The following is a 17,722-nucleotide window of genomic DNA, read 5'->3' on the forward strand; positions in this document are numbered from 1 at the left end:
CATATATTCTTGTCTGGCTAAACTATTTTTCAACATTTGCTTTAGTAAGGAAAAACCCGGAGGGGAAAGTGATGAAAGATTCTGGCAGGCAATGCTGAAAGCTGATAAGAAAGACTACGAGCGCATCTGTACTGAGTTTGGTGTCTCAGACTTACATTTGATTCTCAAGAAGCTGGAAGAAAAGAAGAAGGAGAGGGCGCAAAATAACTACAAGGTAAAAACAGTCGGCTCTTAAAGGAGAGCCATTTCACAGAGGAGCACCTTTTATTGTTCGCTGCGATGAGTTGATAGTTCGAAAGGCATTTGAAATATTTACTCGTTCATGTCAGAAAACAAGCATATATTTTAAAAAAGAAGAAGAGAAAGATCGCTGTGCTTCGTTAAAGCTAGAAATTGAGGTTAATGCTGCACCATGAGCGGATTAATATCTCTTCAGCTGCTCATTTCTTTTCCATTTTCTGCTCCACCAAAGGACTGTACGGCTTCTGTGCTTGCTAAACCTGCACAAATGAGACAAAATGGTCTAGTTCTTGAGGGTCTCACAAACGTTGAAATGCTCTCCTAAATGGGCTGCGAAGCAAATGGAATCTCAGCACTCTTCTGCTATTTGCATTAATATTGTAATGTGTATTTTTTCCACACATTTTCCCCTTTCTATGCAGATGAGCCTCATGCAAAAACTAAAACAGAAAATAAACCTGCCATAACCTTTTTTTTAAACAACTATTTATTCCTTCTCCCACAACAAAACAAAGGTAGATCAAAAAGAAGCACTCTGCTTCAGAGATGTATGGGTGTCCTTACAGTGTGATATCATAACTGCAATAACTTTAAGAATCGGACCATGAGCCTAAGAAGATAGTCGTTGCACTGTTTTCACAATACCTCCTTTGAGAGTTTGAATTGTATATTAACCTCCTATTCCCTTAAGGATGTTTCACTCAGAACACTATACATAGGCCTCTAACATTGACACACTGAGGCAAAGTGCAATGGCAGTGCACTCTGACAACAATACCGCTGTATTCTTCTAAATTATATGGATGCACTTTATCTGGCAGTGATAATACAGAATGTGTCCTGTGTGAACTTGGTAGGATGGTACGACTGCATATGATGAAAATGGAACGGAGGACCACAGCCTGTCGAGTGGTGGGAGGACGAAAAATTCTAATCTCAAAGTGATGCAAAAGAGCACGGGGCTCCATCGGGAGGAGGAAGAGGTCCATCTCCTCAACACAGGGCTGGATCTGACGGATGAAGAGGCCATGCTACTTTCTACAAAATTTATACGTATGTGCTGGAACGCTGTTTAGGATTAAACGTTTTCTAAACATCCGTCATGAGTGCAGGTTAGAAGTGTCTTTGAGGTCCGTTTTGCGAGAGCGAGATTACTTTTTTTAAAAACAGTTTGTGAGACAGCAGTGTTTTTTCAAACAAATATTGAAAAGGTCCTGCAAAAGTAAAATGATTTCCCCACTTAATCTATAATGATGTCACTCCACGCTGCAGTTGTATGTGCAGGTTTCTTATGGTTCAGCAGTGGTAAACACAAACAGAATATCACTCATTACTATCACATTAATTGAAGTAGCTTTGTGTTCCAAAACAAATCGTTTTGTGTTGCTTTTACAGTTTCCACTGTGGACTTTGTCATCAAAATTCAGGAGCTTAAAGCTCAAGAAGGAGACAATGTCCTCTTTGCGTGCGTCCTTACCCACCCACTGCCCAAGATCACATGGACGGGCAAGGGCATCACCCTAGAGGAGGGAGAGAAGTACAGCATCACCGTGTCGGACCACAAACTCATCCACCGACTGCTGATTAAAGACTGCGACCCGCTGGACCAAGGCATCTATTCAGCCGGGGCTGGCGTTACGTCCTGCAGTGCCTGGCTGCTTGTTCAAGGTAACACCTAACGGCAAAATGCCTCAATAACCAATTTGTCAGCGTGTGCTGAAGGGATCCTAATTGCAGTCATCATTTTGAGTTAGGATTCCCACAAATAAAAAAATAGGTGACTCATGTGTCACTTTTGTTGTGTTTTATGTCCTCTAAGCTGAGAGTGACCCTGCTTCCGCTGGGATGAGGAGAGCTCGTAAAACTACCGTGGCGAGTGGAACACCGATCGACCTTGAGAAGGTGGCCGCAGAGCAACAAATTAAAAAACGAGAGGAGATGGAGAAGATTTTAGCAGCGGTAAAAGCAAAACACAGAGAAGGACAAGTGGCAGCCATGGTCAAAAAGTCTAAAGGAAATGGCATGGACACTACTTTGGACAACTCGGGGGGTGTAACGCGAGCAGGAGGGAAGCGTCTTGGTAACCCAAAGAACAAGAAACGCATTCGATCAGGTCAAATGGATTTTGACAAGGTAACAGGTAAAGTCGATCTATGCTACATCTATCGTGTGAATAGCCAGTGGGGTTTAGAATATGTTCACAAACAAAACATGCTATTTTTCTTTTCCAATATATTATGATAGGAGTGGATGAATGCATAACATGATTAGATCTCAGCTAAATTATGTCTTTATTCTTAGTGCTTGGGTTAAATGTGATCACAATCACATTTTATAAATCTTAAGAATCTTGATAAGCAGTCAGCTCAATCAGTATCTAATTGTTTGGGCCTAATTTTATGTTTAAAGATTTTGTTCCATGGTTTCATTGTGATTATTTAAGTTTTAAATCAAACTTAAATTACAGCTTAAATATAAACCGCCGAACAGGTAATGTAAATAGAATGTTAGCTGAAGTGGAGTCATCTAAAAGAGGTCCCACACAACAAACCTGATTAACATTCCTCTGACAGGTCAACGCTCAATCATTCTACTATAATTGACACTCCGCAGATAAAAATGAAGGAGATTCTGAAGACGATGATGACTTTACCGGATCTGTCAATAAGTCAAGAAACAGAAAGCACGGTCGAAATAGAGAACATGAACAAACTGGTAAGATTACATGGCGAAACTATGCTGCGTGATATTCATATCTATATGAATGATCTATTGCTTTCATTGACAACTCTCTTTTTGAGTCCAGTTAACATGCCTACTTATTGTCTTAACAATACTGATTCCTCTGGTAGAGTTAGACCAGACTGAGGGATCAGCCGAAAGTCAAAATGATGTAGCAGATTGTGATGGAAATGAAGACGCTAGAGGCCAAAAGCACACAAAGAAGGCTCACCGGAAACAACGTACATCTGGTAGTAAAGAACAGGCAACATATTGACTGCATGGAGGAAGTTGCCAGCTCATGATTGGTCACGCTTGTCACACACATTTAACTACTGAGAGAAGCAACAGCCTTAATTGATGCAATTTATCATTTTCTGGGTACAATTAATGTACAATTTTGACCTTGACTTTTAATTTATTGATAACGTAATATCAAAGCTTTGATTGTCTGCAAAGACACTCTAGTTGACCCTAAGGAGACGAAGGTACTGTACTTGTATTTACTCCTTTTATTTGGGGTGATGTGATTTGACCCAAACAATGAAAATTAACTGAAAGTCCTTTGATATTTCAAATACAACAAGAATAAGTGAGCATGTGGAATATTACAAACGGGGCTATTTTTTTATTGCCTGTATTGTAGTTTTAAATGTTAGTGAAATCCACCCACCACTATATGAGCTTGTGTAGTAGAATGGTGGCACAGCTCTTGGGATATAATTAAGTCTTTAGCTCTTGTTGCTCTCCTTATAGGGCAAGATCCAAATGAACTAGCGAGTGACGATGAAGCAAGTTACAGTGACGAGAGTGAGGACTCTCCTGGCCAGCACAAGCGTTCACGTTGTTCAAAGCAAAGCAAGAAGCTAAAGAAAGTCAATGGTAAGTGACCACAAGCGGTGCATTACAACATGGAAGTGTAGTGTGAGCCAATGGACGGAAAATCTAAGTTTCTGATGGTTTTGCTCTATGTAGCAATTAATATTGTTCCACAACATGTTGTATGAGAAGAATCATTTCTATACTTCAATTCATGGTTATTGCACCATGAACAACAGGAGAGCAAATTATTGGTTGTTATTAATGACCCTATGAACAACCCGCAACTTTATTAATGTATTGGATTTGTCATGGATTTAAATTTGACTTTCCAAAAAAGGTGAAATTACATGTCCTGAAGAACACAGTGGGTGTGACGAGACTGAAGGTTTCACTGGCGCAGCGAGACAGTCAAGGCGTAAAAGACGAGGACCGCTGATAGAAGATGTGGTGATTGGCAAGTATCCTTAAAGGTGTCACGACTGAATCAGAGGCTCCAACATCACATCCAACAAATACACTTGCTCGTTATATGTATACCTTGTCATGCTAGCACGCTTTAAAGACCGTAATGGTTTTCATAGTGTGCTTTATATGCATAGAATACTTTACAGTAACTTAAGATCTTGGAACTGCAGTCAAACCATGAACTTCATAACTGATACTCATTTCTTAACCATAGCTGCATGTGAAACAGGATTTGCTACATTGGCAGGACACCTCCCTAGAGAAATACATTACAAGGCAAACATTTTTTTTTAAATCTTCACTAATAATATGTATATTACAGTGTATGATTTATTTTTGCTCCAAAATAGAAAATTTGACATTAAATAAAGAAAAGTTGTTATATTGTAGCATAACAAACAATAGAAATCCCTACTAATAGGACATGTTAAAAGAACTTTGTATTTCTATCATTGTTAAATAGGTCTGATTTTGGATGCAATTCAAAATAGTCCCAGTTAACTGTTTTTTGTGTGTGTGCGTTAGATCCAGGGGTTCATTTCATCTGTGGTTTGTCTGATGTCAATGCCGTCATCAATGAGACTGCAGAGTTAACATGTAAACTCAGCAGTGAAGATTGTGAGGGAGCCTGGTTCAGAGACGGCAAAAAGGTCAGTCGTAAAGGTCAAACTCTTCTTTCGTACTATATACTGTAGGTATATCCGGAACACATTTAACAACTATGATTGTTATTATTCAAGGATACTATGAGTTTGATAAACTACTAAAATACATAGAGCATAATCTCAACCAACTTTCGGTTTTATTCCTTTCCAATCTCTGATGCAGGGGACATATATGTGTTTTAAGGGTCATGCCTACATTAATTGGCATGGTTGTAAACGGATCTTGTATGGTTTAGGCACACAACGCCTACATATTGGGGGATCACTTTCGGGACAGCCTGAGATTGTTTGAACTGAACCAAACCAAACAGGGTGGATCTGAAGTGTAATACATGAATGCAACAAATCCAGCCATAGACTTTCATTAGATTCCCCCCTCATTCCCCCCCTCTTTTGGCAGTTGTTTCAGTACTATTTGGGACACAAGAGAGCAGGACAGAAAGCCCTTGTTTCAGATTTGAATAACTAATTAAGAGTTGTTGCCTGGATTGCTGATTATCATTCGTCGTCCCCTTTTCCTACCAGATATCCCCAGATGACAATTTCAGTGTGACTAATGATGGTGCGATCCATAAATTAGTCATAATCAGGTGCGAGGAAGAGCACTCTGGGAAATACCGCTTTGAGGTAGATGGTCGTAAAACAGAGGCAATGATCAACGTCAAAGGTTTGAGAATTTGTCTTGCATCTATAATGATTAGACAGTATAAACGGCTAACTGAACAAATGTATATTAACATCCATCAGACAGTATCAAATTACAGCTAAATACCAATTAAATGACTAACTGGTCTGTTCTTTTTGTAGATCCCCCAAGGTTTAACCACGCAGACCTCAGAGCTTTCACTGAGCCTGTGACGGTTAAAGCAGGCCACCACGCCATCTTCAAACTGCAGTTTCTTGGCCAAGAACCCGTAAAGATAAAGTGGTACAGTGAAGGAGAAGAGCTCCTAGATGACAACAACAACACAAAAATAGAGAAATCTGCAAGTCACAGCCGTTTGCTACTGAGCAGGTGCGAGAGAAAGAACACGGGAGAGATCAGGATTAAGCTCAAGAATGAACATGGCTTCATTGAGGCAATTTCACAGTTAATTGTGCTCGGTGAGTGACTGAAGGACAATGCAGGAAAATCTCTCATTAGGAGCAAATTTGTCCTGCCATGCACTGTTTGACTTAAGGATAAAAATAAAAAAAATTACTCAAAAGTTAACTGTCACTATAAATCTTTGCCAATACCAAAAGATCTGATGTGTGCAGGACGTTCTGTAGTTAGAAGTGCTTTGCTGTAAGATCTTACGCAGCAAACAGCGGTTTTGTTAACTGCGTCACAGTTCATCCACATAGACCAATTGTAAAAATCAGGCCAGTCTTTTATCATGTGAGTAAAGGGGCCCATTTCACTGGGCCCCATCTGTGCCTGGACAGATTTAGGTATTTATTTTCCAATTGCAAGAGTCCAGTGGGTGATAATGTGACAGTTTGAAGATGTGTTAAGTGGTTTCCAGAAGTTATTATGTTGAAAACCTCAGCTCCAAAACGGCCAAATGTAATTTGAAGTGTCAAATTAGTTTTGTATTATCTCTCAATAAAATGCTGTCTCTCCTTTGTTTTAATGCAGCCTTCTCTCGACTTTCAAGTTTTAACAAACACTTTTTTGATGTTTCAGACAAACCTACCTCCCCGCTGGGTCCTGCAGAGGTAACAGAAGGCTCCGCTATTTGTATTGAATTTAGGTGGAGGCCGCCAAAGGATGATGGTGGCTCACCAGTGATCAACTACATGGTTGAGCGACAGCAGGTGGGACGGAACACCTGGAAGAAAATTGGGGAAATCCCAGGTGTACCCAGCTACCGCGATACAGACGTGGACCATGGCCGGAAATATTGTTACCGTATCCGGGCAGTTACTGCCGAGGGTGCAAGTGGAGTGATGGAGACTGATGAAATGCAAGCCGGCACACTAGGTGAGCCAAACTGGGACTTTTGTGGTGTACGTCTGTCAGATCAGTTTGGTCCACCAACTAATCTACAATCCTATGATAATACATTATGAACTGCACACACTGAGGTTTCACGTTTTTTCTAGTCTCAATTAAACATACTTAAAAGACTTTTATTGCCATATGACAAAAGAATCCTCCAACGTGAAATCTTCTTTTGAAGTTATTGAACCTGCTCATTACAAGTCACACGGCGAAGCAATAACAATATATTAGTCACTTTCAATATCCAAAACCAGTTAAAAGTATGGAGACAGTTTCTTATTAAATTGAATGAGAAAATGTGTCCAAACTTTTCACCGGTACTGTATATTCAATCCTCCTGATGGCACAACAGCTAACCAAAAGTCCAGCAGAAAAAAAAAGGAAAATGGTCACAACAATCACAGGCCTTGTACAGCACAGAGGCCAACACAACACAAATAAAACATAGGCACACTGGAAAAATACTGACTTACGTTCTCCATGAGTCTTATCGGTTTGTAAGACTGGCGAGGAAGGTTTAAAGCCGTCCACTCCCAGGTCATCGTCCAGTTTTTCTCCACAATCTGTTGCCATTGTAAAAATAGTACACATTAAATTGTTATTGCAGATAACTTCATCGGTGCTGACTAAGTCACACACACCAGTATTTCTTCTTAATATCGATCTACCTGCCCTGAAGCCTTTCATGTTTTTTCCCTTAATGTAAACACTTTTTTGTATTCATGGATCAAGTTTAAAGTTTAACGTTAACTAGTTAACGTTATATGGTAGTTTACATTTCACTGTAACGATAATTACATGTGATTTATCCGATAATGATAACGTTATATTCTAAACTCCATCAATACAATGTGATTACAGTTCTTGGCAAGTGTAACAGTGTATATGAAGTTAAACTTAACGTTATTAATGGTGTCGAATATCAAAATGCTATCTTGTCAGATAACAATTTAAGCTAGCCTGTTATCTAACATTAACATTGGATAGTTTTTTTTTATTTTGGGTTATTTTATACATTGTAAAAATACGTTAGCACTAAGCTAACGTTAATCGTAATGTTAGCTAGCTACAATGCTAATGTTAAGTTAACCAAACATAAACTCAAACTTTTTTTAATTTGTCAAGCAAACGGTTCTTACCACTGATTAGAAGAGGTTCCTGCATTCGTCAAAGGCAATTTAGAAACAAAAATGCTCCTTCTGCTGCTGAGCAGAGATTATTCTTTTAACTAACGTTGGTTTGCGATGTTCTGGATGGTTCCGCTGCGCTTGTGGCTCGTGTCAGTTAGTAACGTGTGCAACAGACACGGACCGTTTCAGGCACAGATTGGTGACGTCGTCAATCTAATCATTCGCACCTGTGCCTTTCCCACGCGAGGTGTCAACATGTGTCTCTTTGAGCATCAGTTGATTTAGTGTCATTACTGCCCCATGCCGTGCTCCATTACATCTTTCACAGAATTCATGAGCAATGAGACACAATTAAAGTCAGTCAGTCTGTCTCTCTATTATAAAGTGAATAATTATAGCAATTACTCATGTTCAAGTGAAATTGCTTGGGTTTTCTTCTGATGAGCAGCCCTATACCACAAAATATTAATTCACATAACAATTTGAAACAATAGCTGCAAATTCAAATTATTATAGTTGACTCACTTTATTGCAAGCAACCTATCAATTGAGAGGCCGAGCATTTCAGCAGATAGTTGTCACGCATACTGCACTTCTATAAAAGCAGAGGATTCAGCACAAAAAAAGGTACAGGTGTGCCACGTAGTTTTTATTTGTCTACCAAGATACTTTATAACATGGCCATGTATATAGTATCTTGGTGGATTTTTGTGCATCAATGCTGCATTAACTTAAGTAAGTACTATCACACTACAAAAGATCAATTCAGTATTCCTGACTACAAACTTTACAGTTTGTTTTCTGTCGGTTTCAGCTTTTCCCGGCCCTCCGGGACCTCCAAAGGTGGTCAGTGCCTACGACGACTGCGTCAACATTTCCTGGGCTCCGCCGAGTAACACAGGAGGTTCGCGTATCCTGGGCTATGTGGTAGAGAAGCGCAAGAAGGGGAGTAACCTCTGGTCCGTCGTCAATGCCACGGATGAACTCATAAAAGGTCTCCGACTTTGCATTCGACTACCCTTTCAACCTGACGGCGTTGAAGACACCAACACTGATGTTTTGTCATTGTGGTTGTTTCTCTGAATTTTTTTTCCAGTGAAAAAATATGCCGTGAAAGATGTTGTGACAGGAATGGAATATGAATTCAGAGTCACTGCCGTAAACCTCTCAGGAGTTGGTGAATACAGCAACCCCTCCGAGTTTGTTTTTGCACGGGATCCAAAGAGTAAGTTAATAAACTCAACAATAAACAATAAATTGTGCGTAAAATATTCATCTACATATCTCGTAGGAATGTGTAAGAATTCAAATTATTTATTTTTAGATCATATTTATGATTACTTGAATTTGACATTAATTGTTGTGCACCCCAGAGCCTCCTGGTAAAGTCTCAAACCTGAAGGTGACAGAAAGTTCTTACTCCCACTTTGTCCTCACTTGGACCAAACCGGAGGATAAACCGGAGATTCAGGATGAGGCAAAGGGATATTTTGTTGAGATCCGACCTGCAGAGTGCCTCGATTGGTCCCGCTGTAATCCCACTCGCATCATCACGACTTCCTTCAGCGTGAAAGGCTTGAAGTCCAAGAACATGTACTGGGTGAGAGTCATCGCGGTGAACGATGGGGGAGAGAGTGCTCCCGAGGAGCTGGCCAACTATGTCCTCGCAATTCCCTCACCTGGTGGGTCATTATGTTAAAAGAAACAAAGAAAACGTAGTAATAAGCTGGTGGTTAATTCTGAAGTGCATTGATATTCCAAGCCTTTCAAAGTGTACTTTGTTTACTTCACATTACAGCCATGACAATATTCCGCATGTTAACTCAGATATTTTCAAGGTACTGCATCACTAATAAACTAACCTCTGCGTATTCTAGTGTTGTTCCCCATTGTGTAAGAACCTGGTGAAGTTGAATATTTTCAAAAAGCACTTTCGCGTGATCGCTTTTGCTCAACTTTTCTAGTGAGGCCTAAGTTCACAAACCACAAGATGAAGAGCTTCATGGTGGTGAGGGCAGGGAACTCTGTCAGGATCACAGTGAACTTTGAGGTGAGATTTCATCTTTAGGTTGATTATCTGCAAACAAGGTTTGTGGGTCTTACATTCAAGACAAGACATTACTAATGTCCCTTTTGTTTCACAGGCCTCCCCTCGCCCACATGTTATGTGGATAAAGGACAACGTGCCAGTGACAAAACGAGTCACAATCAGCAACTCTGACAGCTCATCGCAGCTGCTGATCCCCTCGTCTGAGCGCTCAGATTCTGGTATCTACTCCATTTTGGTGAAAAATCTTGCAGGACAGGAGACATTCAGTACAGAGGTCAGGGTCACAGGTACATTTAAGATATGACTTTTTCTTTTGCTACATCAATGTGGTAAGTTGTGTTGATGGATGAGCCGGTAACAGGTTTGTGTTTTGCAGATGACCCAAAGCCACCCGGCCCCGTAGAGCTGGAGGAAAACGTGCCCGGCACAGTGACAGTGATCTGGGAGCCTTCTCCCGATGAGAAGCGCGATGACCGCCTCCACTACACTGTGTCCAAACTGGACTCCACCAAACGCAATTGGACAACAGTGGCTGAAAACCTCTTCAATAACAAGTGTACAGTCTGCAACATCATGCCCGGGAGGGAATATCACTTCCGGGTGTATGCCGAAAACGACATGGGCGTTTCCGCGCCGTCAGAGTCACCGACGTGTTGGAAGGAGAAGAAGAAAGGTATACGTTTGCGACCTCAAATTGTCTCTTCTTCAGGAATGTTGAATCTGTTTCTCATTCCTTGCAGAAAAATGTGTGGTGAGCGTACCGACCAGAAAGGACTGCGACTTGCGATGCGCTCCGACCTTCATCGTCCCGTTGAAGTTTCACGCTGCACCCAAGGGCTACGAGTGCTACATGAGCTGCGCGGTGAAGGGAAACCCCAAACCTCGCATCACGTGGTACCGCAATCACATCAGCCTCAACACTGATACTAACTATTACATCTGCAACACCTGCGGCGTTTGCTCCATGTTGATTCTCCGCGTGGGCCCCAAAGACACGGGGGAGTACGCCATCGCTGCAGAGAACGCCCTCGGGCGGGCCGAGTGCTCCACCGTCCTCAGCGTGAAAGGTGAGAGAGAAACACCGCTGGTTATTTCCGAGGGTGGAATAAAAACAAAAAAACATGTTTAATTATGTGGTATTATTTCATCTTTTTTTACATACAGAGTGAAGAAACTACAGGCGGCACAGAATGAGCAGTGTTTCTTTTAAAGTTTAGATTCAATGTAAAAACTTGGAGTTGGACTGGTTGTGCTGCTTGGATGTAATACACTATTTGTAACAGGAACAAAATGGACTGTGGTGTCAATTGGGAACGCTAATAAAAATAAATAGAAGTATTGCTTAAATAAAACAATGTCCTTGGTGTTTTTAAAGATGATAAACCTGGAGTGTTTGGTCTCATGGTTCAAATCACATACTAATAGATGGAGATGGTTGTGGTTCAACATCGTTTTTCTGTTGAGAATGGATCCACAGCAGCTTGAGAAAACATGTCCGTCTGAAAACAGATGAGACTCATGATACTGTGGCAGTTGTGTGGCAATTGAGTTCATCCAAGTCTTGAGAGCAGTGCTCAGAAGATCTTTGGGGGAACCGGTTTAACAGGGGAAGTCAAGAAGACACAATGGTGCCTCTCGACAAGCCGACAATAAAACGGCAATTGACTGAATTAATACAAATAAAGTAAAGGACTGTTAACCCCAAACTGTGTCCAAATGGGCCACAAGCATCAAAAGGTCACGTGGCCGTTCATATAAATGGCCAACCATGTCCCACCATCCTAACCCACAGTGGCCCTGCGCGACAGGAGCGCACAACTGCAGCGGGCCAAAAATAGCGCACAGTAACCCTCTACGTGTAGTTTTGCCATTGCCAGGCTCAGCCCCCCCCCTCCACACCCCCACACCTCCCACACACGCTCTTCCTGAATGGACGGTCGCGGGCCCCCGCGGTCCACGCCCCCCTCCTCCTGCCTCTTCTCCTGCTTCATCGTCGCAGCCTCTCGGTGCTTTACTTCGCGCTGATTGAATCCAGCCCGCATTTGGCGCGGAGCCGCTTTACGCAGAGGGAAACCAGACTCCAAACGCCGCTGGTAGCTTGGACCCACCGCGCTCCCGGTGCCGGGCGAGAACATTGTGTCCTCTGTGGTTGGAGATAATAAAATGACGGCGAAGCATCGGCGAGGGAAAGGCAACAGCAAACATGAGGACGGCTCGTTCAGGAACGACGTCGCCGAGTCGGAGAGTCGCGCCGGAGGCAACAACCCCGCGGTGCTCTCGGTTCTATTCCTGCTCATCGCGATCGGCGGTGCCGGGGGCGCATGGTTCTGTTTCCAGCAGCAGCAAACTTTAACCCACTTAACTGACAATCTCATGGGCATGCAGATGAAAATAGTAAAACTTCAGTCGTCCCACGAAGAAATGCGACAGTCAAGCAGCGAGGTAAGAGGCGACAAAAAGAAACGAAAAATAATACTTTTTTCTAGGCGAATGAACAATGCTCCTCTTGTGATATATACATACATATTACAATATGAATACGATCTGAGATTCCAATGTGCACGTTGACTCAACAGGAAAAGGCCTCAGCACATGCTCACACCTCCAAGGTGGAGGGTGGAGACCCTCGGGCCTGTTATCAGATTTCAAAATGTTGACCGGAGTGAGCACAAAACGCTGCTATTTCTATCACGCACTCAGCTGCTGAGGTTGGTGAAGAGGAATTAATCTTGACCTGCTGCTGCGTGAATACGTGAATGTGCTCAGTGTTAAAGTGCTGTGTGGAAAATGTCTTTATTTCTAACTGGAGTGGAGATCACAATTCTAAAGCTGCGCAGAGGATGCTGCCAAAATAGAAAGAAACAAGCCAGCAGTGAGCCGAGGCTAAATTTAGTCTGTGACTTTGAAAACCAGCACCAGTTCAGAGGCTGTTTACAGGCCGGATTGTAGAATAACAGACAGGGGTGATTGTTTCATCTGTATTTCTGAAATGATAAAGGTGTAGTAAATACTGCAAGTACTACTTAATCAAAGAAACTTTCGTTCCTATAGCTGTCACTGCAAACAGAGCCGCATGGTTCATGGGCTTCAGCCACACTTTCCTCCTGTTCATAGTATCGCAACTAAGTTGCCGCAAGCAAGATGAGCAAGATTCTTTTTTTTCAGTTTGAACTCAACCACAACGAATCCGGTCTGACCACTCGTTCCCTTCCTCACACCAGCTCAGTCACACTTACACGTCTTAACGACAGCGAACAGTGGTTTTGTAAGTTTAGTTGAAATGTTTTTGAAACCAGATGCTGATTAACTATACTTAACTCCTTTCTATGCGTTACTTTATTATGCAAATTCAGTATTCGGTTTGTATCACGTGACTTCTTGCAAGGAAGGACGGAAGTTTCACTATGATGTACAGGCATGTTCAGACCTGTTCTCATTGTATATGAAATGCTTCATATAGTCCATGGACCTATGAAAGGAGAAACGTCACACGGTAACATCATGTTTACTAAATAGTTCTCATTGTTTTGGAGTCCACTTATACCGTAGTTGGTACAGGCACTTACAGGCACTATTGAATCGCTCATCCAGAGTCACAGACTTGTGGCCACGTTGACCCGGCATCGCTCCTGTGCGTCTCTTTGCAGCAGCACGTTCCGGAGAGCCTGGAGACCCGCCTCCACGCCCTGGAGGATTCTTATGCTCTGGCCCAGAAACAGGTGGCCTTGGCCACAGCGGAGCAGCTCAAGACGTCCGAGCTCCCCTCTCAGGTGCTGTCGCTCCACGCGGAGATGAGCGCCCGGCTGGCGGAGGTGCAGCAGGGCACCGTGTCCCCGGAGCAGCTGAGCCAGCTGCAGAGCTTGCTGGAGGGGAAGAGCGAGGAGTTCGACGGGGTCAGGGTTCAGGTGGACGGCCTGGCCGCGCTCGGCGTCGAGCTGTCCCGCAAGGTGGAGGTCCTGGCGGTGAGCGTCGGGGAGGCGGAGTCGAAGCTGCAGGAAGGACAGGTTGCCGCGCTGAGTGCCGGTTTGGACGGACAAGCAGCCGAGGTGCTCAGACTGAAGGGGCGGCTGGACGCTTACCAGGCTCAGCTCGAGGCCGGCACGCGGGAGATGGCTGCCGTCAGGTGGGCGGGTAGAACAAAAAGGCGGCAGTGTTGTGGAGCAAATAGCTCACCTCCGCTGACCCATGACTTGATGTTGACTTTATCAAAGCCCCTTTCGCTGTCATCGCTGTGTGTTACTTTAGTCCAGAGTCAGTAGGCCTCAAATCACATTGTGATTGATCTGATCTGTTTAAACACTTCTATTGCATAGATGGTTTTGGGAGCTGAATTGTTTAAATGTAAAATCAGCTTATGTAAACAATATGTGACGTTGCACACCTTAGATTAGAAGAAAGCAACCTAGTCAAACGAATAGACAATACAATTAACAATAAGGGGTCAGGCTTCATGGGGCTAGACAATTCATTCTGTAATATAACAATAAACCATGATTCCACTCATTCTCTTTCAGAGAGTTGCTTGAGGTCGAAGCGTCCCAGCGGCTCCAGCAGGCGGGTGTGGAAGAGCAGCTCAATGCGGTAGGTCAGAACCGGCAGGATCAGAACTCAGGAGCCCAAAGTCTGCACTCTGAACTCAGCTCAGCTGGAGAAAACGCTGCAGAAATGGGTTACCACGGAAACCGAAAACCCACCAGTCACCAGATTGAACTTGAATTGCTGAACAAATCACGATGCACGGGATCGTGATAAAATACATAACTCAATATGTCACAGATCTTTTTTTTTACAACAGTTTTGTATCATTAGATGATACTAGATCTATAATGGCAGAGCATGCGGGACATGTCCTAGTACACATACCGTCAGCACACATGGTCTCTTTGCTATTTCTGTCTATTTTGTGCCTAAAGGGAACTATAATGAGATTTCCATCTTTTAATTTGAACGAGCTAATTGCTAGGCATGGAGTCCCCAAAGGATTTACATCCACACCTACATGCCGTTTCTCTCTTATCTCATTTACCAAAGCATCTGGGTGTCCACATATCTGCCCCTCAAATCATTCACTATAAATAATCTGGTTTACTATGAACAAATATGTATTTTATTGCTTTCTATTGTTTAGCCGGTGAGACCGGCGGAGGAAGAGACAGCTCCTGAAGAAGGGGAAGCTGCAGCTTCTGAAGAAGAGGAAGCTACAGCTTCTGAAGAAGAAGAAGCTGCAGCACCTGAAGAAGAGGAAGCTGCAGCACCTGAAGAAGAGGAAGCTGCAGCACCTGAAGAAGAGGAAGCTGCAGAATCTGAAGAAGAGGAAGCTGCAGCACCTGAAGAAGAGGAAGCTGCAGAATCTGAAGAAGAGGGAGCTGCAGCACCTGAAGAAGAGGAAGCTGCAGCACCTGAAGAAGAGGAAGCTGCAGCACCTGAAGAAGAGGAAGCTTCAGCACCCGAAGAAGAGGAAGCTGCAGCACCCGAAGAAGAGGAAGCTGCAGCACCCGAAGACGAGGAACCTGCAGCATCCGAAGAAGACGGAGCTGCAGCATCTGCGGAACACGAAGCTGCAACATCTGAAGAAGAGGAAGCTGCAGTACCTGAAGGAGAGGAACCTGCAACATCTGGAAAAGAGGAAGCCGAAGAAGCATTTCCTACTGACGGAAAACAAGAGACATCCCACCCAGAAGTGGAGGCGGATGAAGGAGAAAAGGCGGCGGCACAGGATGAAGCACCTGTTGAATGGGGAGACTCGGCGAATGATGAAACTGCTCCTGTAGAGGAGGTGCAGAGTGAAGAAGAGCCTGAAGAGGAGAACCAGCATGCAGATGAAGAAGAGAGGGATACAAAAGAAGAAGTAGAGGAGGAGATGTTGTCTGAAGGAGAAACAGGACTGGGAGGGGAGGAAGAACCGTACCATGTAGCAGCTGAAGAGGAGACGGGTGACGAAGAGGAGCCATTAGGACATGACGCTTTACTGGAGGATGAATGTAAGAAAAAATAACTTGTTTTCCAACACTCAATGTATGTATTAACATCACTGTTTTGCCCAGTGCTAACATTTTCTTGTTTTGTTATGTTTTACAGAGGGCATTGTTTCATACCGGACATATCCAGAAAGTCAGATCGGAACTCTGAATTTTACATGCCGACTGTAGGAAGGAATGATTGATTGCTGTTGTGTATGTGGTTGCTCTTTGGAAGGCAAACCTCAGTCAGAATTCAGCCACTGCGCTGGATTCAAAGCTGAAATATGTACCTCAAAATAAGACAAGGCTGTTATGTTGAAATGAGTAATTCAGGGTTTTCCCTGCCAACAACAACCTCAGAAGCCTTAATCCATCACATAATAACACTGGACAGGACTCCCACTTTGTTTATGGTCAGAGTCATGTCCCGAACTGTTAACTGTCAATCACTACAGCTTAAGCCATAAGAAACGCCTGTCATGGGGACATTGAAATGAATGGGTTCTTTTTCTCACTTCCTGAAATTTACTATGAGACGATTTTTTAGTTACTGAATGTATCCCACTTTTTTACTCAGGCAAACACAGCCGACTAGAAAGAAAGAATCTTTGACGGGATAAACAAGAAAAAGTCCTGAATATTTTTTAAGTAAAGGACAAACTAGATGATAGATTAAAAAAAAAAACTTTTTACTGTAATTAAAAACTGGGAGTATGCTTTGGTTTAGCTCTTCAACGACTCCAACTCAGACCTACACAATTGTAGTGTTGTAAACTATAAGTCATCTACCAAGAATCTTTTCAGCATCATTCTTCTTCTTTATTCTTTTTTAGTTCAGATTTGACATCATTCAGTAATTTAACAAATAACAGCTGTATATTGGGGGACTACAAAGTCAAGATTTGGTGATAAAAAAGCTTCAGGAACAAATGACCCTCAAAGATTTTAGCAAAGTCTCGAGTGGCATTGAAAAGCAGAATCAGAGAGACAACGAGTCGTTTTCATCCAAAATGAAAGGCCAATATTGATTGATCATAACCTCAGTTTAAGTTTTAACTTTACAGTTGCATCTGGGGAGCTTTTGCATGGAGACGTGTCTGATCCTAACTTGAATTGAAACAATGCCGGGACTCCGAAGGAGGAGCAAGGAGCGCCTCTGCTCGTATCTGCACAGTCACTTGAGACTGATGAACCTGTCTGGGAACATTAGAATAACAAAAAAGTTCAAGGCGTAAGGTCAAACCACAACACCGTGTCTCTGAGATGCTCTTCACATCGACTGGAATAATGTGACATCCTTAAAAGTGCAGAAATAATGTGCAAGCTGTGATTGAGTCAGAAGAATAAGATCAGATATTAAGAGTAATAAATATGTTGTTAGAAAATGAGCTCTTTAGAGACATGACGAGTGGAGTCAGATGTGGAATGTTTAGTGATTCAGTTCTTTGTAGTATAGTGACACCTGGACCCCACTGGACGTTTTGCTTTTTAAAGCACACAGCATTTGCCAAGGCGCTGGTTACTGGTTGTTTGAAACTTGTATTTCATGATTTTTTTAAATAAACGCTGGTTCTTTCACTTCTCTGGACTGGATTCTGTGCTGTTGTCGTACACAATTCACATCAATCAATATTGCTTGAGCGGCGCATGGGGCGGGGTGCTGTTACCCGTATAGGCAAAGC

General features: G+C 42.8%; 3 protein-coding genes across 4 annotated transcripts; all 3 read left to right on the forward strand.

Moving 5' to 3' along the window:
- The first annotated feature begins 50 nt into the window (after positions 1-50).
- On the forward strand, positions 51-4,898 carry LOC144386356 (uncharacterized). The gene is made up of 9 exons (XM_078087181.1): positions 51-214; positions 1,098-1,293; positions 1,636-1,908; positions 2,060-2,380; positions 2,854-2,955; positions 3,093-3,212; positions 3,718-3,843; positions 4,121-4,253; positions 4,774-4,898. Exons 1-8 carry the CDS (start codon positions 92-94, stop codon positions 4,249-4,251), a joined length of 1,392 nt encoding a protein of 463 aa, XP_077943307.1. The 5' UTR covers positions 51-91; the 3' UTR covers positions 4,252-4,253; positions 4,774-4,898.
- LOC120829375 (immunoglobulin-like and fibronectin type III domain-containing protein 1) lies at positions 4,780-11,432 on the forward strand. Its single transcript, XM_078087166.1, has 12 exons — positions 4,780-4,898; positions 5,439-5,580; positions 5,721-6,017; positions 6,583-6,879; positions 8,845-9,024; positions 9,127-9,255; positions 9,404-9,712; positions 9,995-10,080; positions 10,175-10,367; positions 10,457-10,753; positions 10,821-11,147; positions 11,245-11,432. The coding sequence occupies exons 2-12, from the start codon at positions 5,565-5,567 to the stop codon at positions 11,247-11,249; spliced, it is 2,136 nt and encodes a 711-aa protein (XP_077943292.1). The 5' UTR covers positions 4,780-4,898; positions 5,439-5,564; the 3' UTR covers positions 11,250-11,432.
- A 560-nt stretch (positions 11,433-11,992) lies between these two features.
- On the forward strand, positions 11,993-17,618 carry LOC120829374 (uncharacterized). 2 transcript variants are annotated; one of them, XM_040193411.2, is made up of 5 exons: positions 11,993-12,522; positions 13,731-14,203; positions 14,595-14,661; positions 15,209-16,061; positions 16,159-17,618. In XM_040193411.2, coding segments are annotated over exons 1-5 (1,674 nt in total). In that variant the 5' UTR covers positions 11,993-12,243; the 3' UTR covers positions 16,161-17,618. The 2 variants fall into 2 exon arrangements, with proteins under 2 accessions (XP_040049345.2, XP_040049344.2); XM_040193410.2 differs by having other exon boundaries at positions 12,002-12,522; positions 13,728-14,203.
- The last annotated feature ends 104 nt before the right edge of the window (positions 17,619-17,722 follow it).

This window comes from Gasterosteus aculeatus, chromosome 2 (assembly GCF_964276395.1).
Source record: "Gasterosteus aculeatus chromosome 2, fGasAcu3.hap1.1, whole genome shotgun sequence".
NCBI classification, from domain to species: Eukaryota; Metazoa; Chordata; class Actinopteri; order Perciformes; family Gasterosteidae; genus Gasterosteus; species Gasterosteus aculeatus.